Source organism: Mobula birostris, chromosome 10 (genome assembly GCF_030028105.1).
Source record: "Mobula birostris isolate sMobBir1 chromosome 10, sMobBir1.hap1, whole genome shotgun sequence".
In the NCBI taxonomy this organism is placed as follows: Eukaryota; Metazoa; Chordata; class Chondrichthyes; order Myliobatiformes; family Myliobatidae; genus Mobula; species Mobula birostris.
This window is the reverse complement of record NC_092379.1, coordinates 10,411,308-10,436,753: the sequence shown is the minus strand read 5'-3', so window position 1 is coordinate 10,436,753 and position 25,446 is coordinate 10,411,308. Positions and strand designations below refer to the sequence as shown.

The 25,446-nt window shown below is 48.3% G+C and overlaps 1 protein-coding gene across 1 annotated transcript in view; it reads left to right on the top strand.

Moving 5' to 3' along the window:
- Positions 1–10,894: 10,894 nt before the first annotated feature.
- LOC140204406 (uncharacterized) overlaps positions 10,895–25,446 on the top strand; it is a 102,629-nt gene continuing 88,077 nt past the window's right edge. Inside the window, 2 exon segments of the mRNA XM_072271127.1 lie at positions 10,895–10,968; positions 15,448–17,050. Coding sequence (XP_072127228.1) covers positions 15,880–17,050 — 1,171 coding nt within the window. The 5' untranslated portion in view covers positions 10,895–10,968; positions 15,448–15,879.

Sequence of the window (25,446 nt, the reverse complement as noted above, 5' to 3'; positions counted from 1 at the left end):
CTCACTCTCTGAATTCCCTCTTCAGGACCTCATTGCTTTTCCTTCCTATGTCATTGGTACCAATATGTACTAAAGCATCTGACTACGCTCCCTCCCTCTGCAAAATGCTATGGGCGCAATCAGAGACGTGGGGGACCTGGGGGAGGTGATAAAGAGTTATGCGGCCAGAGTGGGAATGGAAGAATAGGTAGAGAGGGAAAAATAGTGGCATAAGATGAGGCTATGGACCAACGTGTCGAAATGGGAATGGGAATTAAAATGTTTTGCCACTAGGAAGTTCCGCTTTTGGCAGATGGAGCAGAAGTGCTCGACGAAATAGTCCCCCAGTTTATGATGGGTCTCACAAATGTAGATGAGGCCACATTGGAAGCACCAGATAGAGTAATCAACCTTTGCAGGTGAAGCATTGGCTGGCCTGGAGGGACTGTGCGTGACCCTGAGTGGAGGTGAATTGGCCGCTGGCAGGGATAAGTGCTGGGAGGGATGAATGGAGAAGGGAAACATGGAGGGAATGATCCCTGTGGAAAGCAGAGCCAGTGGGTGGGAAAGATATGTCTGGTTGTGGGATCCCTGTGGAGATGGCGGACATTGAGGATGACGATATGCTCGACGTGGAGGCTCATGGAGTGGTAGGAACTCTATCACTGTTCAGGCAACGGGAAGATGGGGGTGGCAAGAATGTTTGGGAAATGGAGGAGATGCGTGTGACAGCAGCATCAATGGTTCATAGGGACTGGACATTTTGTCATATATGGAAGGTTAAGTCAGTCTAACGGTCATATTAGCCCGAAGTTGCGTCTTTTGAGGACTGAATTATATTATAGAAATTTAAGTTATCCGCTGATAGAAAATTGTTCCAAAAGTCGCTTCCACCACACTGGTTAATGATGGGCCCACTCGAGGTATGTAGCCGTCATCCCATTGGTTCACTCCCGCATCCCGCAGCGCCAGTTTTTCGTCCCAGACCGCATGCTGCGATACCTGCGACTGGCTTCCAGTCTTCAGGTGTACAGAAGTAAATGCAAGTGTGCGAGTCTCTCTCTCTGTGTGAGCAGCTGCAAGCACCGATGTGTTGCAGTTAATAAGGGGAAGGGCTCACCTTTCAGGTGCACACTTAGTTAAATAGTTGTTTATTGCTTGCTTAATCTCGTGTATCTCGGACAGATATAATGAGTGTATTGTGTGTTGAGTGTGGTAGTTTCTATAGCTTGGGTGACTTGGGTGAGCGCTTGCTCGACTTGGATGCCAGAAAGGCATTTCATAGTTTGCCCTGAATAAACAGTTGTTGCACTTACCCACAAGCAGTGTCTGCTGTTTCATTTACCAACTGCAAACGTATCTGTTTCTGTACAGTGTTTGGCGCTGCGGGCAGGGTGTGGTGACCATTATTAAAGACAAAGGGGGCAGGGAGAGGAAGTAGTGGTGTGCAGTAACAGATCTGACCACATTGGCAGGTTGGGCCGTTGACGGTCACCGTTTTGGCCTCATTGGAAGTTAACACTACCCCTCGGGCTTCTGCCCATGTTCTTGTCCTGCCCACCCCAGAATGCCCACTTCTCCAGTGCGCCCACACCACCAGGCCATGGCGATCTTGTTCCCTGGAAGGAGCCGGTCAGATCTGACAGATCGATGACATTAAGGCTCTGTCGCGACCAAGTTAGAAGCAGTCCGCCATGACCGTGGTGGACACATACTCGGGAGCCCTGGTGGTGGTGCCGTGAGATCACGCTGACCAAGAAAACACAATTAAGTGTTTACAGTGTTTGTCATCCATGTGTGGGCTCCTGCGGAAGGTTTTGTGGGGACCAGGGTCCAGAATGGGCAGCAGAATCCAGTATTTCGTGGGGGTTTCACATCCCAGATTACCTGTGGGCGGCGGGGCTGGTTGAACACATGACTGGGCCATTGAAACAGCAAATAGAGCTACTGACTCCTACCCTTCAGGCTTGACTGGGTGTGCTGCAACAAGCAGCAAATTACCGGAACTCCTGGCTGGGTCTCCGATGTCCCTGCACCTGGCGACGTCGGACCCTCCAAAGTCAGAGGAGGAAGCAGGGAAGGTTTGGGGGCAGCGACCCCAGGATCCACGAGGGTGGTGGGAGATTGCGGCGCGCAGACCGGGGAATACGCGGCGGGTGACACGACCGGGGGAGTTGGGAATGACTTGTCTGAATATCCAGTGACTAACCAGGAGTTTGCGGCTCCCTGCATTGCAAAATGGCAGAATGGTGGTCGCTGGCGACAACGGCGATGAGCTAACCTGTGGTGGGAGGGGAGGTCCTATAACATTTTCCCATGGATGGTCTATGAATATGCCGACATGTCAGATTGCTGGATTTGTATGAGGACTCCTGACAAAGCAGCAGACGGACTGCCGTTAACATGAACTCCCTTCGATGACAAAGAAAGGCTGTTGGGGGAATTTGTCCAGCTTCTCAGGTTTTGGGGGAAGCCGGGAGGGTGGTAGTAGTCTATTCCAACCAGCCTCGCCCTATAGTGTGGTAGCAGCTTGAAAGAACCGTAGCCTTAGTGACGTCCGGTGGAGTCAGTACTTTAAGGGCTGCTGTGTCCCTGCATATAATTGGTTGAGTACGAAGATCCTGCCTCTGACTGTGATTCCTCAGTCGACGGAGAAGGCTAAGGAATGTTGGTGCAATTGGTATGAGAGGCACAGGTCCAACCAATCTGTGGGACACACAGCGAGCGTGAGCAGGAGCTGTGTTCTGGGACTGCAGTGTGGTCACTGGTATTTACTGGATATGTGGCTCTTGGGTCTACCCCTGGCTTTCCGTGGGGTGTCCAGGGTACGTGGTGCCCTACAAATGCCACCTCAGTACCCGAGATGAGCACCCCGTTTACAGTGGTCAACATAGTAAGAGGGCTATCATGGAGGTGGAAGGGTTTTGGCTGATAGCACTTCCCCAGTATGGTACGATTATCAGCATAAAAAAGCTCTTTATTGATGACAGCTCAGCTTGCAATACCATTAACCCTCCAAAGCAAATCAATAAGCTCCAAAACTTTGGCCTTCAATACCCCCTTGTGCTATCGGATCCTCAATTTCCTCACTTGCAGACCCCAGTCATTTCCGACTGGCGACAACATCTCCTCCACAATCTCCATCAGCACGGGTGCACCACAAGACTGTGAGCTTATCCCCCTGCTCTACTCGCTTTACACTGTGACTGTGTGGCTAAGCATGGCTCCAATGCCATATCCAAGTCTGCTGATGACACCACTGTCATAGGTCGAATCAAAGGTAGTGAGAACCAGCATACAGGAGGGAGATTGACAATCTGGCTGAGTGGTGTCATTACAACAATCTCTCACTCTTTAAGTGAGGAGGGAGACTGAAACGCTGGCTGCCTGCCCTTTTAGTCGCTGGTGAAATGGCTCTGCTACAGAGAGGGAGAATGTTGCCCAGGTTTTCTATGTTTTGAATATCGACTTGGACTGTAGACTTTTTCTCAGTCTTGTGTTCTTTTTTTGTACTCTTTCTGTTTTTTGCCTGATCTTCCTCACTTTTCTGTGTGCAGGGGAAAGGGATTTGGGGGTCAATGATGGCTCTGCCATTCTCTTCTTTCTTGATTTTGTGGCTATCTGGAGAAGAAGAATTTCAGAGTCGTACACTTCGATAATAAATGAACCTTTGAATTTTTGCTCTTACTCAATGTCAGTAAGACCGAGTTGATTATTGACTTGGGTAGAGGGAAACCAGAGGTCAACAAGGCAGTCCCCATCGGAGGTTCAGAGGTAGAGAGGGTCAGAAAATTTAAGTTCTTCAATGGTATGATTTCGACGGACCTGTCCTGGGACAGCACGTAAGTGCAAGTACAAAGGAAGTACAACAGCACCTCAACTTCCTTAGAAGTTTGAGAAAATTCGGCATTACATCTGAAACTTTGACAAATTGCTATAGATGCACAGTGGAGAGTATGCAGTTTCCTGCATTGCAGGAAACACCAATGCCCTTGACTGTAAAATCCTTCAAAAAGTAATGGGTAAAGCCCTCCCCCACCAGTGAGCACACTTACTTGGAGCATTGTCACAGGAAAGCACCATCTATCGTCAGGGACCCCGACCACCAAGTACATGCTCTCTTCTAACTGCTGCCATCAGGTAGAAGGTACAGGAGCCTCAGGACTCGCACCACCAGGTTCAGGAACAGTTACTACCCCTCAACCATCAGGAGAGTTTCACTCAACTTCACTTGCCCCCATCATTGAAATGTTCCCACAACCTATGGACACACTTTCAAGATCTCATGTTCTTGATATTTATTGCTTATTTATTATTATTATTATTATTATTTCTTTCTTTTTGTATTTGCAGTTTGTGTCTTGCAGACTGGTTGATCACCCAAGTTGGATCGGTCGTTCATTGATTCTTTTATGGTTATCGGTCTATAGATTTATTGAGTATGCCCACAAGAAAATGAATCTCAGGGTTATATATGATGACATATATGTACTTTGATAACAAATTTATTTTGAATTGTTTGAACTTTGGTAGACTAGCCTGCTGAGTACCTCCAGTATTTTGAGTGTCTTGCTTCATATTTCCAGCATCTGCAGATCTCTTGTTATTTTTAAATATCTGCATTTGTAACTGTGTTGGACTTTGACTTTTATCACACACCATGGCTGTTGATACCGAGTATAGTGTTTGTGGGAGTACCTGATTTAAATTCCCTACTGAGTTCTTCACAGGAAAACATTGACTATATTTGAGGCAGGTGGCAGATGGGAAGTCTTGCTTGCAGACATCTTCAACGGCACTGTACTTATCCAGAAATCTGCTAACATTGGCCTTTGGCGATCCATGAAGGTTGTAGTGCCTGAAAATCATGGACTCGCTCAGTAGATTCAGGAGGATTGGCAGTGGGTAGCAGGGCTTCATCAGCACCCAAGCCCACACCCTGGCTGAGGGACAATTGCTGAGAGCTCTGGTTAACGGTAAGATGGTAGTGTGGTTCAGATGCGGGGGCTTCTACGGGGCCAAAGGTGCTATTGTCTTTTTTTAATGTCTTTTTTTACAATTGCAAGACCCTGGTGGACATTAAGAACTTTTAAGTAGTCCAGGTCTACCTCATCAGCCTGTTGCTCTTTGGTGGAGAAACTGAAGGAGCAGGATTTGGCGTGGATCGTGCTGCTACCTGCGTCAGAGAGTTGTATAAAGGAGATGTGCAGACTAACAGCGAGTAATTGTCTTAGTCATTTTTTTTTTGTGATTCCAAGACCCTGTTGGAAGTTGGTAATACGGAATTCTGCAAGTCCGATTCACTGTTTTATTGGTGGACAGTGCGGGAGCTGGGCAGTCTCAGCCTCGGCGAGGACTGGCCTCAAGCCGCAGTATCGCCTGTTAACAGCCGCCCTGGTGGCATTGGAGGCGGTGTGGCACGGCTTCCAAGCTGGACTTAGTTCTGCCCCCCAGTGTTCACTCGGCAGAAGACAAGCTGTATTGTGTTCTACTGCAGACTGCCGCAACATTCATGGATTCAGGGTCTTGGACTGTATATGTGTGACTGTATCTTATTGCTGTCTTATACGTGCTTGCTATCTTATAGTGTATATGTTTCTTGTGCTGTATATGGTGGTATTAGGGCATATTCTGGATAGAATACAGCAAATATTAATTTCAACAGCAACCAGTCTTCAGATCTGAATATGGATTGTAGGTTGAGTTTAAATTGCAGCTCAGAACAATAGTGTTCTTGGAGCTGTAGACTGGGGTCAATTGCAAACCAGGAAACACCCCATTGACTTGAGATGCCTGCACATGTATGAATGCAGCTCAGAGAGAGTAGCGATTACCATTCATTTTGGGTGTCTGTAGTGTTGGTGTGAAGATTTAGATGTTTGAAAGTTATATGTAATTCAAAACATTGTGGATACATTGTAACTATAGAATCATCCTGCCATTACTTTTGATCTTCAGCTTATAAAAATCTCATGTAATATTGGATCAGGGAGCCTTTTCCAAGAGTGTCTCTCCAGTAAGATGCCTGCTCATGTGCTGAATAAAGACTTCTATATCACCACTGTCTCCCGGTGACTTCAGTCTCAGTCACAATAATGGTACTATATTTTGCACCTCGGCCCCAGAGTAACGCTGTTTCATTTTGCTGAATTCATGGATATTCATGCACGGTTGAATGACAATTAAACTTGAACTTGCACCATGGCCCTTCCCCTCTCCCTCTATCCAGGATCCACACCTGTGCCCTGGGGAGATTTTTGCTGATGAGTGAAATTGCTGGCACCATTACTGGTCAGGGGCAAATAAATGAGCTTCTGGCTCGTGGGATCTTCTGCTAAAAGAGGCAGCCATGTGCCACTCTTCCAATGATTTCCCTCACACATCTGCAGGCTGTGTTTGGAAGTGCAGAGGGAGAGAAACACTGCCAGGCGCCAGCTATCTAAATCCAAGGTTTAGGAACTTGGAACAGCACCATAATCCCGATTCAGTCTTAGATGAAGAACTTCCAGGGCCCTTTTAGACAAGTAGATCAGTGGTTTTATAGAAACACAAGGTGACTACTGAGGTCAGGCCCATTGTCCCAAACCAACTGATATCCAAATCTCGGTGCATATTGTGCTTAGTGTTGGAAACCACCTTTTAAAATAATACTTTCTATAAGATTTGTACTTTCTTACAAGCTCGTGTATTTTTCACAGTATGTGGTGGTTCATCCCCACTTACTGGCAGAAATCGGTACAGCAGCTAAACTAACAGTTTCTCCTATTTCATTGGCTAAATATTAGCACATTACCCACTTAATGTATCTGTTTTAATCATGTATCATATTAACTAGTTTATCTCTAAGGAATTTTTCTTATCTATAAAAGTGATGGATTTTTCAGAGATGTCATTTTTATTATTTTGTCTTTGCCTTTCATTTATGAGTTAGCATCATTTCTCAGCTCTTTATTTGGGTGGGCTTAGTATTTGTATGTTTGTTAAAATACATTAAAATGAATTGAAATTCTCGAGTTAAGACTACTCATCATTCCTGACTCCCAGAAGAATCCTGAGGATCAGAAACTAAATGGAAATCCAACATTAGATCAAATTGCAATCTAAATGAAGGTTCTGGTTCTATCCTATAGTCAATTAAAATGTCGATTTGTGCTGCATATAAAAAATATTAAAACTTTACATCAGCTTTTGTTTTTTTAAGAAATTCACCTTGGTTTAACCTCCTCTGGTTGTGAACTTTTCTTCCAGTGAGAACACGCTTGTTTCTATTCTCTCTGGGTCACGATATCAAATACTTTGTCATGTGTAACAAGTGACTCATAGCACTCCTATTGCAAAGTGCCGCACATTAACTATCTCCAACAAGGCAGTCTGATCAACTCCTCTTCGTATTCATTGGTATTGCAATTAAGAAGTTCAACACTGTCAATTACTTGGGGGTGTGGGGGGGGGACAGAATCAAAGTAGCTAGAAAATCTCCAGAAACAGCCATGTAATTTCATACCCAGAACCTGAAATTATACTAACGGAGAGAGACAAACTGAGCCAAGTCCCAGATTGATGATTATAAATTGTCCCGTGATTAGGTTAGGGTTAAATTGGGGTCGTTGGGCCAGAAGGGCTTATTCTTTAAATAAAATAAAATAATCAGAAAGTCTCTAGGAGAAGCCATGTAATACCATGTGCTCTTTGCAGGTCTGTGGGACATGCCCAGAACTTGAAGTGATACTCATGGAGAGAGAAGAACTGACGGAGAGAGTCACAGATTGATGACGGGCAGAAATGGCACATTCTGATACATGACTTGAAGATAGTCAGAGAATCTGACGGTCAGACAGGATACCTTAACCCTGCCCAGTTAGGAGATGGAGAGTTGTTCCTCCAACTCACGGTAACAGTGTGATGTCAGAGCTCACCTTAGCAATTAAAATTATCCCACCTGAAGAGCTGCATCTTAAATCGTTAACCATCACGGTGGTTGAATCCAGTTGCAAGTTCCCATACGGTGGTTGAAGGCAGATACCTCAGGGATGTGTGATCAGCCCTCTGCTCCACTCTCCCTGCACCCATGACTGTGTGGCTAGGCTCAGCCCAAATGCCACCTATGAACTTGCTGATGACACAACAATTGTTGGCAGAATTTCAGATGGTGACGAGAAGGCGTACAGGAGTGAGATAGATCAACTGGTTGACAACAACCTTGTACCCGGTGTCAGTAAGACCAAAGAATTGATTGTGGGACTTCAGGAAGGGTAAGATAAGGGAGCACACAGCAGTCTTCATCAAGGGATCGGAAGTGGAAAGGGTGAGCAATTTCAAGTTCCTGGGGGGGCAGCATCTCTGGGGACCTATCCTGGGCCCAACGTATATCAATGCAGTTACCAAGAAGGCATGACAATGGCTATATTTCCACAGGTGTACCGTGGAGGGCATTCTAACTGGCTGCCTCGCAGCTGGTGTTGAGGTGGGAGGCACTGCACAGGATCGAAGGAAGCTGCAGAGAGTTGTAAACTCAGTCAGCTCCATCGGAGCACCAGCCTCCATAGCATCCAGGACATCTTCAAGGAGCGGTGCCTCAAAAAGGCAGCGTCCATCATTAAGTACCCCATCACCCAGGACACGCCGTCTTCTCATCGCTACCCTCAGGGAGGAGGTACAGGAGCCTGAAGACACACACTCAACGATTCAGGAACAGCCTTTTCCCCACGGCCATGTGATTTCTGACTGGACATTGAACCTATGAACATGACCCAGCTATGTCTTTTTGCAGTACTCATTTAATTTAACTAGTTTATATATTAATTCACACTTTTTATTATTATGTATTGCAATGTACTGCTGCTACATAAAGGGTAGACTATTTTCTAAATGGAGAGAAAATACAAAAAAAAAGAGATGCAAAAGAACTCGGGAGTCCTTGTGCAGGATTCCCTGAAGGTTAATTTGCAGGTTGAGTCTGTGGTGAGGAAGTCAAATGCGATGTTAGTCTTCATTTCAATGGACTAGGCTATAAAAGCAAGGATGTAGTGCTGAGACTTTACAAAGCACTGGTGAGGCCTCACTTGGAGCTTCATGAGCAGTTTTGGGCCCCTTATCCTAGAAAGGAGGTACTGACATTGGAGAGGGTTCAAAGGAGGTTCATGAAAATGATTGCAGGATTGAATGGCTTGTCATGTGAAGAGCGTTTGATGGCTCTGGGCCTGTGTGCACTAGAATTCAGAAGAATGAGGGGCGATCTCATTGAAACCTATCGAATGGTGAAAGGCCTCGATAGAGTGGCTGTGGTGGAGAGGATGTTTCCTATGGTGGGTGAGTCAAAGACCAGAGGACACAGGCCTCAGAATAGGGGGATGTCCTTTTTAGAATGGAGATAATGAGGAGATTCTTTAGCCAAAGGGTGGTGAATCTGTGGAATTTGTGGCAACTGGCAGCTGTGTTAAGTCTTTATGTGTATTTAAGGCAGAGGTTGATATATTCTTGATTGGTCAGGGCATGAAGAGATACGGGGAGAAGGCAGGAGATTGGGGCTGAGAGGGAAAATTGGATCAGACTTGATGGGCCAAATGGCCTAATTCTGCTCCTATATCTCATGGTCTGATGGCTTTATAACAGCAAATTTCACAACATATGCTGGTGATATCAAACCCAATTCAGTTTCTGAGTTACTGAAGCTGCTGGTCCCACCCAGGTCTGAACCCTGGTCACGGAGCATTGGAGGGGTTTGTTCTGCTGATGCCAGCTTTAAGTGAGACTGGCGTTTAATATTGTGAATGTAGGACAAATAAAAGAAAAGTCAGTTCTATTTCAAATCCTGTGACTCAGTCACTCGATGTCTCTGCCGCACCACCGGTGTACAGTACTGAGGCCATTCAGCCCAGCTGCTCTTGTTTCTGTTACACACCAGTCCTTTCAAATCCACCCTTACTCTCGTTCCAACCGGTCGCCACTCTGAGGTGAAGAGCTTACCTTGAATTACCTCTGTGTCTTCCTGCAGATTGCAGACGGCGACTTCCCCGGGGTTTTGTCCCAACTACTCCTCGTTCCTCTGGGCTCTGGACCAAGGAGGAATGGCAGGGGTGGTTAAACCCCCTCCCTGCTCGGTCATTTGCGTCTCTTTCACTGATTTCAAACGGCTGTGCCTCACACAGCCGGTTTTATTTTGGCAACACGCCACCCTCCTCTAAAGCATGAGATCGGAAAGGTGGGTAAATGTATTCTGGAGCAGGGTCAGAAGCCGAAGAACACACACAAAACGCTGGGGGATCTCAGAAGTACAGTCGACGTTTCGGGCCGAGACCCTTCGGCAGGACTGGGGGTGGGGGAGCGCTTTTGGGCTTCAGAAAGTTTTGTGTGTGTGGTGGGGGGGTGGGTGGCGAGGATCAGACCAGGAGGATTGTGGCAGCAACATTTGGGAACTGATAGACTACTGTGTATAAAAGAGAAATTGCTTCATTTCTGCAAAAGGCTGGGGGGAACTCAGCAGGTCGGGCAGCACCGTTGGAGAGGAATAAGCAGTTGACGTTTTGAGCCGAGACCCTCTAACTGTGCTGGTGTCTGGTGAATGGGGTTCGGCCCAAAGCCTCGGCTGTCTATTCCCTCTGCAGGGAAGCTGCCCGACCTACTGAGTTCCTCCAGCAGTTTGCGTGTGTTACTCTACATTGCCATGATCTGCGGATTATTTTGATGCGTGTTGTTTGAATTTCCAGCATCTGAAGAATTCCTGTTGTTTGCATTTGTGTGTGTGTGTGTTTAATGTCTTCTTTCGTGAGAGGGTAGACTTTTGCCTGTGGATATGGAGTATATTGTCTGCGGGTGCTTGCCGCGTTAAGGTAACTGCAGAATTCTCCGCAAAAAACCTGCAGATGCAGAGTTGGCCATCGGCGACCCACTGCGCGTGCGCCGGGGATTGCGGTTCCCGGTGACCGCCAAACGCGCATGCGCGCCGAGGACAAAGGGCTCCGGTCCGGAGGTTCGGCGGGACGCCGGCAGGTAGGAGCGGCCGCCCGGCCCTTCCCCTCCCTGTTAGCCCCACGACCCGGCCCGGGGGGGGGAGCTTTCTGCTGATCACCCCAGGGGGCTTGCGCATATTTCAGCGGCGCGCACGGGTAGACGGGTGCCTGGTTCAGGGTAGAAACGCAGCCATGGGCGACTCTTTCCTCAACACAAAATAATCTGCAGATGCTGGGGTCAAAGCTACACTTTCAGTATGCTGGAGGAACTCAGCAGGTTGGGCAGCATCAGTCAGAAACGATGAGTCGACTTTCTTGCCGCCATTCAGGGCCCCAAACAATCCTTCCAGGTGAGGCAACACTTCACTTGTGAGTCTGTTGGGGGCATCTATTGCATCCGGTGCTCCCGGTGCGGCCTCCTCTACATCGGTGAAACCCGACACAGATTGGGGGACCGCTTCATCGAGCACCTCCGCTCCATCCGCCACAACAGACAGGATCTCCCGGTAGCCACCCACTTCAACTCTGCTTCCCACTCCCATTCAGATATGTCCATACATGGCCTCCTCTACTGCCATGATGAGGCTAAACTCAGGTTGGAGGAGCAACACCTCATATACCGTCTAGGTAGTCTCCAGCCCCTTGGTATGAACATAGAATTCTCCAGCTTCCGGTAATTCCCTCCCCCTCCCTATGTCACTCTGCCCCCTCCCCCAGCTGCCTATCACCTCCCTCATGGTTCCGCCTCCTTCTTCTACTACCCATTGTTTTCCTGCCTATGACGTCCCTGCTTCCCCTCCCCCACCCCTTTGTCTTTCAAATTACTGGTTTTTCAACTGAAGCTACAAGCATTCTTCAAATCCTTCCCCATTTTTCATTCTTCAGTCCTGACGAAGCGTTCCGGCCCAAAACGTCAACTCATCATTTCTGACTGATGCTGCCCGACCTGCTGATTTTCTCCAGCGTGTTGTGAGTGTTGCTTTAATCCCAGCATCTGCAGATTATTTTGTGTTCTTTCCTCACCAGACCACAGGGCGGAGGGACTGGGGGCGGGAGCATTCTCTCAGACACTGCTATCTAAATCCGAGAACTGGGAACAAAAATATAATTCCGAGTTAGTCCTGTATGATGAGAATACCTTCCGGCGAATTAAAATGTCAGTTTGTGTTCTGGGGGAGAAAAACAAAATCCTTGTTTCAGCTTTAATTCTTTAGACTGGCCTCCACTTGTTGTGAACCTTTCTATGTGTGAGCACATATCTTGTCCCCTTGGCTCTGGGAACATAATGATATCCATCTCCTTTGTCCTGGGTAACAGGTGACTTATAGCTTTCATAGGTAGAGTCGGTGGTGAGGAAGGCAAATGCCATGTTAGCATTCATTTCGAGAGGTCTAGAGCAGGGGTCCCCAACCTTTTTTGCACTGCGGACCAGTTTATTATTGACAACATTCTTGCGGACCGGCCGACCGGGTGGCGGGCGGGGGGCGGGGGGTGGTAGGGTTGCCAACGGACAAGAGCAGCAGTCAAATATGTTGGGTGTACCCAAAGAAAGACTACCATGACCATGAAGCCTTGCGCGGGCACCAGTGCGCATGCGTGTACGTGCCGATTTTTTTTCTACAAATCATTTTTGGCGATTCTGTTCCGAAGGGGTGTTAATCACGACCGGAATATAGATGATAAGTGGCTAATACACTCAGTTTCGTTTCTAAAAGGGTTTATCTAACAAATTTATTATTAAACACACAGCACATATTTTCCTCGCATGAATATAGTGAGAAGTCAATTATCAGGGGAGGACAGGGGAGCTTGAAGTAAGTGTTGAACGAACTTCCAGTAGAAGTGGTAGAGGCAGGTTCGATATTATCATTTAAAGAAAAATTGGATAGGTATATGGGCAGGAAAGGAATGGAAGGTTATGGGCTGAGTGCAGGTCGGTGGGACTAGGTGAGAGTAGCGTTCAGCACGGACTAGAAGGGTGGAGATGGCCTGTTTCCGTGCTGTAATTGTTATATGGTTATATAAGTGAGTCAATAGCATCATAACATTTTAAGTAACATTTGGATATTAAACACACAGCACATATTTTCCCCATATGAACATATAAAATCATTGCAACACACCGATATCGCTGAATCAGTGGGAGCCCTGGGCTTGTTTCCCCGCAACAAGACGGTCCCATCGAGGGGTTGCTGGGAGACAGCGATACTCGAAGGAGGTTCCTTATGTCCAGTCTATTCTGCAATTTAGTTTTCGTTGAATTCATTGCAGAGATATGTTGGAAATGGAAGCAACGTTTTCAGTGCTTTCGTGGCTGTCTCAGGATATTTAGCCTTGACTTTGATCCAGAATGCCGGCAGAGATGTTATGTCAAACATACTTTTCAGCCCGCCGTCATTTGCAAGCTCGAGGAGTTGATCTCCTTCCCGTGCTGACATGGATGACGCGCGGGTAATGACCTCGCATGCGTAATGGCTCAACAGTGGGTGACAGGGAATGAGGAAAGGTGCAGCTGACTCATATCGCCAAATCATACTGTTTCCTCGCGGCCCGGTAGCGCATGCTTTGCGGCCCGGTGGTTGGGGATCGCTGGTCTAAAGTACAAGAGCAGGGATGTGATGCTGAGGCTTTATAAGGCTGGTGAGGCCTCACCTTGAGTATTGTGAACAGTTTTGAGCCCCTCATCTTAGAAAAGATGCGCTGGCATTGGAGAGGGTCCCGGGAAGGTTTACAAAGATGACTCCAGGAATGAAAGGGTTATCATACAAGGAACGTTTGATGGCTCTGGGTTTGTACTCACTGGAATTCAGAAGGATGAGGGGAGATCTCATTGAAACCTTTCGAATGTTGAAAGGCCTAGACAGAGTAGATGTGGAAAGGATGTTTCCCATGGTGGGGGAGTCTAGGACAAGAGGGCACAGCCTCAGGGCGCCCTTTCAAAACAGAGATGCGGAGAAATTTCTTTAACCAAAGGCTGGTGAATTTGTTGCCACGGGCAGCTGCGGAGGCCAAATCACTGGGTGTATTTAAGGCAGAGATTGATAGGTCCTTGATTGGACATGGCATCACAGGTTACAGGGAGAAGGCCGGGAACTGGGATTGAGGAGGAGATAGGAAAAAGGATCAGCCATGATTGAATGGCGGAGCAGACTCGATGGGCCAGTTGGCCTAATTCTGCTCCTGTGTTATGGTCATATCACAAAGTGCCACATATTAACAATGTCCAATGACAAAGACTAATGCCCTCCCCTTCATATTCATTGGTACTGCCTTCGATGAGTTCAACCCATCAATCATCTGGGGGGGGGGCAGTCAGAGTAATTAGAAAGCCTCCAAGATCAAGTTCAAAGTACAAAGTACATTTATTATCAAAGTTTGTATACGTTATACAATCTCGAGATTCGTCTCCTAACAGGCAGCCACAGAACAAAGAAACCCAAAAACAAACCCTGTATATATAAAGAAGACCGTTGAACACCCAATGTTCAAGGGGAAAATAACATCATGCAGACAGTAACCACAAGCTAATAACGTTTCTGAACTGATGTAGTATCAAGCAACACACATCAAAGTTGCTGATGAACGCAGCAGGCCAGGCAGCATCTCTAGGAAGAGGTACAGTCGACGTTTCGGGCCGAGACCCTTCGTCAGGACTAACTGAAGGAAGAGCTAGTAAGAGATTTGAATGTGGGAGGGGGAGGGAGAGATCCAAAATGATAGGAGAAGACAGGAGGGGGAGGGATGGAGCCAAGAGCTGGACAGCTGATTGGCAAAAGGGATATGAGAGGATCATGGAACAGGAGGCCTAGGGAGAAAGAAAGAGGGAGGGGGGAAACCCAGAGGATGGGCAAGGGGTACAGTCAGAGGGACAGAGGGAGAAAAAGGAGAGAGAGAAAGAATGTGTGTATATAAATAAATAACGGATGGGGTACGAGGGGGAGGTGGGGCCTAGCGGAAGTTAGAGAAGTCGATGTTCATGCCATCAGGTTGGAGGCTACCCAGACGGAATATAAGGTGTTGTTCCTCCAACCTGAGTGTGGCTTCATCTTTACAGTAGAGGCCGTGGATAGACATATCAGAATGGGAATGGGACGTAGAATTAAAATTTGTGGCCACTGGAAGATGCTAATGCTAAACGATCTCCAAGTCTGCGTGTGTTTGTTGCTTGAAATTCCAGCATCTGCAGATTTCCTCGTGTTTATGATGTAGTGTCATGTGGTCTTTGTTGCGCTGTGAGGCATGCCCAGAAATTGAAATAATAGCAATGGGGAGAGGGAAACCGAGCCAAGTCACAGATTGGTGACAGGTAGAAACTGCCCACTCTGATACAGATCAAAGCTGTCAGAGAATTTGCTGGTCAGTCAGAATGCCTGATCCAGTGAGAAGGTGAGCTGTTCCTCCAACTTGTGTTAAACTTTGCGGCAACAGTGTGATGTCAGAGCTTGCCAAAGACACTAAAAGTAATTCATCTGAAATGCTGTCTTTCACCCATTGATGTCTTTTCTAAATCTTTTTAAAGGTTAGAAACGGCAAGTCACTTCTATACGGGAATGTCAAGCACAACAACAATATTCCTGTTGTCAATCCTTGAAGATGAAGATGAATCTCATCCCAAATGGAAACGTGCTTCATATCTGAAATGAAGTGAGGTTTTCTGTTTTAACTCCACTGGAACTGGGGTGTTGAGAACACATCAGCATTTGTTCACCAGAGATCAGTTCTTCAACTGAGGAATTCACCATCTGACATCTGACTTGAATCATCAGAAAACTGATAGCAAGAAGATAACATTTCCCTGCTCTCAGTGTGGGAAGGGATTCACTCACTAAACCCACCCACAGACACACCGGGAATTTACAAGGGAGGGAGACTGTGCAACTGTTCCGTGTGCTGACAGAATTCCACTCGGTCATCCCAGCTACAGACACAGCAGTCGGTTCACACTGGGAAGATGCCGTTCACCTGCTCAGACTGTGGGAAGGGTTTTATTCGGTCATCTGACCTCCTGGCACACCAGGCGGTTCACACTGGGGTGATGCCATTCGCCTGCTCAGACTGTGGGAGGGGATTCACTCAGTCATCTCAGCTGAAGGTACATCAGAGGGTTCACACTGGGGAGAGGCCGTACACTTGCTCTGAATGTGGGAGGGGATTCTCTCAGTCGTCCAACCTACAGAAGCACCTGTCAGTTCACACTGGGGAGAGGCCATTCACCTGCTCAGACTGCGGGAAGGGATTCACAAAGTCATCTGATCTGCTGGCACACCGGTCAATTCACACCGGGGAGATGCCGTTCACCTGCTTTGATTGTGGGAAGGGATTCACTCAGTCGTTTCAGCTGAAGGTACACCAGCGAGTTCACACCGGGGAGAGGCCATACACCTGCTCTGAATGTGGGAAGGGATTCACTCAGTCATCTAGCCTACAGACACACCAGCGAGTTCACACAGGAGAGAGGCCGTTCACCTGTTCCATGTGTGGGAGGGGATTCACTCAGTCATCCCAACTACAGACACACCTGTCTGTTCACACTGGGGAGAGGCCATTCGCTTGCTCAGACTGTGGGAAGAGATTTACTCTGTCATCTCAACTGAAGGTACATCGGCGAGTTCACACTGGGGAGAGGCCGTTCACCTGCTCTGAATGTGGGAAGGGATTCACTCAGTCATCCAGCCTGCAGAAGCACCAGTCAGTTCACACCGGGGAGAGGCCATTCACCTGCTCAGACTGTGGGAAGGGATTTACACAATCGTCTGATCTACTAGCACATCAGTCAGTTCACACTGGGGAGATGCCATTCACCTGCTTATTCTGTGGGAAGGGATTCACTCGGTCCTTTGACCTGCTGGCCCACCAGTCAATTCACACTGGGGAGAGGCCATTCACCTGCTTAGAATGTGGGAAGGGATTCACTCGATCATCTCACCTGTTAACACATCAGCGAGTTCACACTGGAGAGAGACCGTTCACCTGCTCGGTGTGTGGGAAGGGATTCACTCAGTCATTTCAACTGAAGGTACATCAGCGAGTTCACACCGGGGAGAGGCCGTACGTCTGCCCTGAGTGTGGGAAGGGATTCACTCTGTCATCCAACCTGATGAGACACCAGCGAATTCACATGGGTTGAGAGAACATTCACCCGTCTGGTGTGTGGGAAGGGATTCACTCATCCATTCAATCCTAGGAACACGACTTGAGTTCACACTGGGGGAAAAGTTTCAATAAGCTGCCTGCTGGATGTTTCACCGTCACAGTTGCTGAATCCAGAGGCAAGTTGAAATGGGACAGTTGGGTGTCGAACTCTGCAATTATTGCTGCTGATGTTCACCTGTAATGGGACTGGAGTTTCATATTCTGCATCTGTGACTAATAATTAAATTGTATTTTAAACCCTGTCTCAGGTGCTCAGTGAATCTACAGAATACACAGTGTACAGTGGGGAGTCAATTCAGCCCAGCTGGTCTGACAGTGTTTCTGTTCCACGACGGCCCTTTAACTCCATCCCTGCTGTTCACCTCTCACTCTCCCTGTGGTCATGGGTTCCAAACGGTCACTGCACTGTGTTTGAGGAGGTTTCCCTGGAATTCCCTGCATGACTTTCTGCAGGCTGAAGAAGAATGAGCTCACTGCAGTTATGTCTCCCGTGTTCTTTGTCCCTTCAATCTCTGCACTGAGGGAGAATGCTGTTGGTTGTTAACCTCCGTATTCCAGGCTCATTTCAATGTCGTGGGTCATCCTCACTGCTTCTGAAGGGCTGTGTCTCACACAGCCGGGTTGTTAGAATGCACCACCGTCCTCTGAACTCAGGGAGGAGGGTGGGGAACCATTAGCTGGGTGTTCAATGTAGCTGAACAAGAAACCAGAGATGGGTCGGCAGGGGTCAGGGTTTGGGGCTATGGGCAGTGGTGGGGGTCGGAGCAAATGATGAGGAACAGGGGTGTGGCAACGAATGACAGAGTGGCAACATTTGGAGACTGAAGGACAGGGAAACAAACTCGGTAAACTTCGACTGCACAAATACAACACGCTTTCCCTATCCCGTGTTTTGGCTGCACACAGCACCAGGCCGGATTTGTCCAGGCTCTGGTTGCAGACACGTGTTTGTTTTGTGGAAGATCCCAGAAGTCCTGTTATTGAGTACAGGCACTATTAAAATTCAGACCGGACATATTTGTTGCCTGGCTCTGATTGGCCAGTCACAAACAGGGGAAAATCTGCAGGTACGACAACAACAGGATTTCTGCAGATGCTGGATATTCAAGCAACGCACATCAAAGTTGCTGGTGAACGCAGCAGGCCAGGCAGCATCTCTAGGAAGAGGTACAGTCAACGTTTCAGGCCGAGACCCTTCGTCAGGGCTAACTGAAGGAAGAGTTAGTAAGAGATTTGAAAGTGGGAGGGGGAGGGGGAGATCCAAAATGATAGGAGAAGACAGGAGGGGAAGGGATGGAGCCAAGAGCTGGACAGGTGATTGGCAAAAGGGATATGAGAGGATCATGGGACAGGAGGTCCGGGGAGAAAGAAAAGGGGGAGGGGGGAACCCCAGAGGATGGGCAAGGGGTATAGTCAGAGGGAGAAAAAGGAGAGAGAGAAAAAGAATGTGTGTATATAAATAAATAACGGATGGGGTACGAGGGGGAGGTGGGGCATTAGCAGAAGTTTGAGAAGTCAATGTTCATGCCATCAGGTTGGAGGCTACGCAGACAGAATATAAGGTGTTGTTCCTCCAATCTAAGTGTGGCTTCGTCTTTACAGTAGAGGAGGCTGTGGATAGGCATGTCAGAATGGGAATAGGATGTGGAATGAAAATGTGTGGCCACTGGGAGATCCAACTTTCTGTGGCGGACGGAGCGTAGGTGTTCCGCGAAATGATCTCCCAGTCTGCAACGGGTCTCGCCAATGTATAGAAGGCTGCATTGGGAGCACCGGACGCAGTATATCACCCCAGCCGACTCACAGGTGAAGTGTCGCCTCACCTGGAAGGACTGTCTGGGGCCCTGAATGGTGGTGAGGGAGGAAGTGTAAGGGCATGTGTAGCACTTGTTCCGCTTACAAGGATAAGTGCCAGGAGGGAGATTGGTGAGGAGGGATGGGGGGGAACGAATGGACTAGGGAGTGATCCCTGCGGAAAGCAGAGATCAGGGGGAGGGAAAGATGTGCTTAGTGGTGGGATCCCATTGGAGGTGGCGGAAGTTATGGAGAATAATATGTTGGACCCGGAGGCTGGTGGAGTGGTAGGTGAGGACCAGGGGAACCCTATTCCTAGTCGGGTGGCAGGAGGATGGAGTGAGAGCAGAGGTGCGTGAAATGGGGGAGATGCGTTTGAGAGCAGAGTTGATGGTGGAGGAAGGGAAGCCCCTTTCTTTAAAAAAGGAGGACATCTCCCTCGTCCTGGAATGAAAAGCCTCATCCTGAGAGCAGATACGGCGGAGACGGAGGAATTGCGAGAAGGGGATGGCATTTTTGCAAGAGACGGTGAGAAGAGGAATAGTCCAGATAGCTGTGAGAGTCAGTAGGCTTATAGTAGACATCATTAGGTAAGCTGTCTCCAGAGATAGAGACAGAAAGATCTAGAAAGGGGAGGGAGGTGTGGGAAATGGACCAGGTAAACTTGAGGGCAGGGTAGAAGTTGCAGGCAAAGTTAAGGAAGTCAACGAGCTCGGCATGTGTGCAGGAAGCAGCGCCAATGCAGTCGTCGATGTAGCGAAGGAAAAGTGGGGGACAGATACCAGAATAGGTTTGGAACATAGAAGTCCGGATGTGGCCTTCTATATCTTGGCGAGACCCGACGCAGACTGGGAGACCACTTTGCTGAACACCTACGCTCTGTCTGCCAGAGAAAGCAGGATCTCCCAGTGGCCACACATTTTAATTCCACGTCCCATTCCCATTCTGACATGTCTATCCACGGCCTCCTCTACTGTAAAGATGAAGCCACACTCAGGTTGGAGGAACAACACCTTATATTCCGTCTGGGTACCCTCCAACCTGATGGCATGAACATCGACTTCTCAAACTTCCGCTAATGTCCCACCTCCCCCTCGTACCCCATCCGTTATTTATTTATATACACACATTCTTTTTCTCTCTCTCCTTTTTCTCCCTCTCACTATACCCCTTGCCCATCCTCTGGGTTTCCCCCCTTCCCCCTTTTCCTTCTCCCTCGGCCTCCTGTCCCATGATCCTCTCATATCCCTTTTGCCAATCACCTGTCCAGCTCTTGGCTCCATCCCTCTCCCTCCTGTCTTCTCCTATCATTTCGGATCTCCCCCCTCCCCCTCCCACTTTCAAATCTCTTACTAGTTCTGATTTCAGTTAGTCCTGACGAAGGGTCTCGGCCTGAAACGTCGACTGTACCTCTTCCTAGAGATGCTGCCTGGCCTGCTGCGTTCACCAGCAACTTTGAAAATCTGCAGATGCTGGGAATCCAAGGCAACACACACAAAATGTTGGGGCAGGTGTGGCACTTGTTCCGCTTGCAAGGATAAGTGCCAGGAGGGAGGTCAGTGGGGAGGGGTGAGTGGACAAGGGAGTCGCGCAGGGAACGAACTCGCGGAAAGTTGGTGGGGAAGGGAAAGATGCGCTTGGTGGATATCAGTTGGAGATGATAGAAGTTATGGAGAATCGTGCTGGACGTGGAGGCTGGTGGAGTGGTAGGTGAGGACAAGAGGAACCCTACTCCTGGTGTGGCGATGGGAGGAAGGGTTGAGAGCAGATGTGTGTGAAATGGAAGAGATGTGGGTGAGGGCAGTTTTGATGGTGGAGGAAAGGAAGACCCTTTCTTTGGAAAAGGAAGATATCTCCTTCATTCTGGAATGAAAAGCCTCATCCTGAGAGCAGATGTGGCAGAGACGGAGGAACTGAGGGAAGGGGATGGAAGTTTTACATGTGGCAGGGTAGAAGAAGGTATAGTCCAGAATCCCATGTCATTTCGTCCCTCCCCACTGATCTCCCTTCTGGCACTTATCCTTGCAAGCAGAACAAGTGCTACACCTGCCCCTACACCTCCTCCCTCACTCCCATTCAAGGCTCCAAACAGTCCTTCCAGGCAAGGTGACAGTTCACCTGTGAGTCTGTTGGGGTCACATACTGTGTCTGTTGCTCCCTTGTATATCGGTGAGTGCGCAGGTACTGACAGACCAAAGTTGTGCCGAAAGACGTGCATGTGCTCAGGAATGGTTAGGGCATCAAAGGATATGGTGAGAAGGCACGTGTACGGGGTTGAGTAGGATCCGGGATTAGCCATGATGGAATGGCAGAGCAGACTCGATGGGCTGAATGGCCTGATTCTGCTCCTATGTCAGATGGTCTTATATATTTACAAACAAGTAGGTAAGCGATTTAAAATAAATTGAAGTGGAATATTGAGATCAAGCCCGACGTCCAGAACCAGCTGATGTCCATACCTCAGTAGAAAAAGGGAGCAGTTGACACTGGAGATTAGCCAACTCCTGACCCAAACACAGAGCAGTGCAGACAATTTACCAGTGAATGATAACTTCAATAATAAACTGGAAAATAACAGGCTGTGACGGGTATTATAAACCATATAACAATTACAGCACGGAAACAGGCCATCTCGGCCCTTCTGGTCCGTGCTGAACTCTTACTCTCACCTAGTCCCACTGACCTGCACTCAGCCCATAACCCTCCATTCCTTTCCTGTCCATATATCCATCCAATTTAACTTTAAATGACAACATCGAACCTGCCTCAACCACTTCTGCTGGAAGCTCGTTCCACACAGCTACCACTCTCTGAGCAAAGAAGTTCCCCCTCTTGTTACCCCTAAACTTTTGCCCTTTAACTCTCAACTCATGTCCTCTTGTTTGAATCTCCCCTACTCTCAAATGAGAGAGTACAGATATTCAACACAACAAGGTAACTGAAGACTAGGAACTGGCTGGTCCATATGAATGAACAAGGAATGTGGATGAGAGGTGGGTTTAAATAGGCTGCAGATGAGTTGGAAACGAGTGGCAGCTTGCTGCAGTTAGCAGGATGGAGACTGCAGGGACCCTGCACATGCAGGGCTGACGGGACCCCCCCCCCCCACACACAGTCCAGAATAATACAGGTGAGTCCAATGCAACTCCTCGACAAGCAATGGATCCAAGATGTTATCGGACAGCACCCAAGATCTCTCCTCCATGAGAAGCCTTTCCCAGAGGACCAGGTACTTCACAACCCGTCCATGACGAAGTGAGTCCATTAACAGGCGGACACCGTACATTGGGCCACCTTCCCCCACCCTTGGTTCTGGAGGTGCCAGTTCAGATGGGTTGACAACAGGCTTAAGGTAGGTGTGGACCTGAGGGACGGTGGCAGCTGCAGATGGTAAGCGGCTAGATTGAGGTGATAGATAATCTTAAATGGGACACTGGGGCAAGAGCTTGTGGGAGTTGGTGCGCAAGGGCAGATCTGGGAAGGACAGGTGAACAGGATACCCAGGCCAGAGTTGTCTGGCTGGGCACCATCATTGGTTAGCCTGGTGGCAATAGGCACAGTTGGCAGCTGGGACAGTCCACTTCCAAGCATTCTGACATTTGCAAACTTGGGACCTGGCAAATGGGACCTCTACCATTGGCCTAGCTATTGAGGGAGTGCAGCGAAGGTTTACAAGGTTAATTCCTGGGATGGTGGGACTGTCATACATTGAAAGATTGGAGCGAATGGGGTTGTATATTCTGGAATTTAGAAGGATGAGAGGGGATCTGATTGAAACATATAAGATTATTGGGGGATTGGACAAGCTGGAGGCAGGAAGCATGTTCCCGATGTTGGGGGAGTCCAGAACCAGAGGCCACAGTTTAAGAATAAGGGGTAGACAATTTAGAATGGAGTTGAGCAAAAACATTTTCACACAGAATGTTGTGGATCTGTGGAATGCTCTGCCTCAGAAGGCAGCGGAGGCCAGTTCTCTGAATACTTTCAAAAAAGAGTTAGACAGAACTCTTAAAGACAGCGGAGTGAAGGGATATGGGGAGGAGGCGGGAAAAGGGTACTGATTGTGGATGATCAGCCATGATCACAGTGAATGGTGGTGCTGGCTCGAAGGACTGAATGGCCTACTCCTGCACCTATTGCCTATTGTCTGTTGCCTCTCCATGGGGAACCATGGGGGTTGGTAGCCATGAAGCAGATCAAAGAGTGACATCTCAGTGGCAGAGGAGGTGTGTAGATTGTGGGACAGTCCGATACTCCCTCCATGTGGAAGGGTTACAGGCGGTGAAGCATCTCCGCTTGCCGATTAGCCCTTTCTGACTGCCCACCGGTCTGCGGATGATAGCCAGAGGTGCGGAGGAGGGAGCAGAATGCTCGCCTGAAGTGGGAGGGAAATTGTGAGCCCCCGCGTCCTGGGGGAAGCAGGGGAGGCGGACTGCCTGTCAGAGAACAAAGCCCACTGCCTCCTCCCCGGTCTCAGCAGCTGACAGAAGCTGAGAGAACATAAAGTGAGCTGCTTTGGAGAAACGACCCACTAATTTCACGATTGCCGTGGCCCCACTGGGAAGTGGGAAGCCCCGTGATGAATTTTGTGGAGATGTGGGACTACAGGCACAAAGGGACCAGCGGGAGCCCAGAGACGGCCGCTGGTTGGGGGAATTGGAATGGGCATCTTGAGTGCAAGTAGCATGGAACTGATGGAGGTCTGCAATCATGGTGGGCCGCCATAAGCAGTATCACAGAAGATCCAGGGTCCGTCCTGTGCCTGGGTGGCTGGAGAGGGGAGAGCGGTGTTTCAGAGCACATGGATGCTCGTACGTCCGTGTGGTTGTCGATCGACAGCCAGTGCGGGCTGGTGCTGTAGGACCTGGCAGCTCTGGTCCTCAAGATCCTAGACGATCGGGGTAAGGATCTGGGGGGATCGAATGATGTGCCGAGAGTTGATCTCCGTGCCAGCGGGGTCAAACTGTCGTGACAGGGTGGGGAAGAAGGGTCAGCAGAAGGGTTAATGAACTAACTAGCTAACTTGCATTTTCCTATTTGAACTTTGTAACCCAATATCCTAAGCTTAGACTTACGGTACACGGTCTTTCATAATCAGAATGCAGCACTGAGTGCTGATGGCCGAAAAGAGGAACATGCACTCATATAATTTAGTCACTTGTCTGTCCAAGGATTAAAAATATTTTGTACTATGTATGTACTTGTTCCTGGTTATGTATATCTGCTTGTGTAACAAATTCACTTGCATGCCAGTGTATGCCTGTTACATAGATTACATAGAATAGTACAGCACAGTACAGACCCTTCACCCCACAATGTTGTGGTGACCCTTGAACCCTGCCTCCCATATAACCCCTCAATATAAGTATGTGCAAAGATTGCTCTGTAACTGAGAGCCCTGCACCTTTCTGCAGGCTCTCAATGATATCATACTGAATAAAGGTATCACCAATTGAAGTCTGGTCTCTAGAGTAGCTTTTCTTTGACAGATTGGCGTAGTCGGCAGGATCCCTAATAAGTGGGATCGAACTAAATTGGCTAGCTGGGGGGGGGGCTAGGAAATTTTTGCTGCAAGATCTACTTTGCCCCACCCTGATCCTGCTTCTTAGGAGTAGGGGAGATGGGACAGGAAAGACCACAAGTAGAGAAAATAAAAAGCAGAAAATTTTGGCTGAGAGGCACCCTGATTCTTGCTGTTTCGGGGTGGGAGAGATGGGACAAGCAAGACCAAGTAGGAGAGACTGTAACTAGAGTCAAATAGGATCCTAACGAGATGGAGAGATCCAAAGCGCCGCCAATTGAGTATGTTTTAAAAAAAGAAACACAGACTGAGACGTCAAGGGGTGAACGGAATAGTCATAGTCATAGTCATACTTTATTGATCCCCGGGGAAATTGGTTTTCATTACAGTTGCACTATAAATAATTAAATAGTAATAAAACTATAAATAATTAAATAGTAATATGTAAATTATGCCAGGAAATAAGTCCAGGGTGGCTCAGGGTGTCTGACCCTCCAAGGGAGGAGTTGTAAAGTTTGATAGCCACAGGCAGGAATGACTTCCTATGACGCTCTGTGTTGCATCTCGGTGGAATGAGTCTCTGGCTGAATGTACTCCTGTGCCCACCCAGTACATTATGTAGTGGATGGGAGACATTGTCCAAGGTGGCATGCAACTTGGACAGCATTCTCTTTTCAGACACCACCGTCAGAGAGTCCAGTTCCATCCCCACAACATCACCGGCCTTACGAATGAGATTGTTGATTCTGTTGGTGTCTGCTACTCTCAGCCTGCTGCCCCAGCACACAACAGCAAACATGATAGCACTGGCCACACAGACTCGTAGGACATCCTCAGCATCGTCCGGCAGATGTTAAAGGACCTCAGTCTCCTCAGGAAATAGAGATGGCTCTGACCCTTCTTGTAGACAGCCTCAGTGTTCTTTGACCAGTCCAGTTTATTGTCAATTCATATCCCCAGGTATTTGTAATCCTCCACCATGTCTACACTGACCCCCTGGATGGAAACAGGGGTCACCGGTACCTTAGCTCTCCTCAGGTCTACCACCAG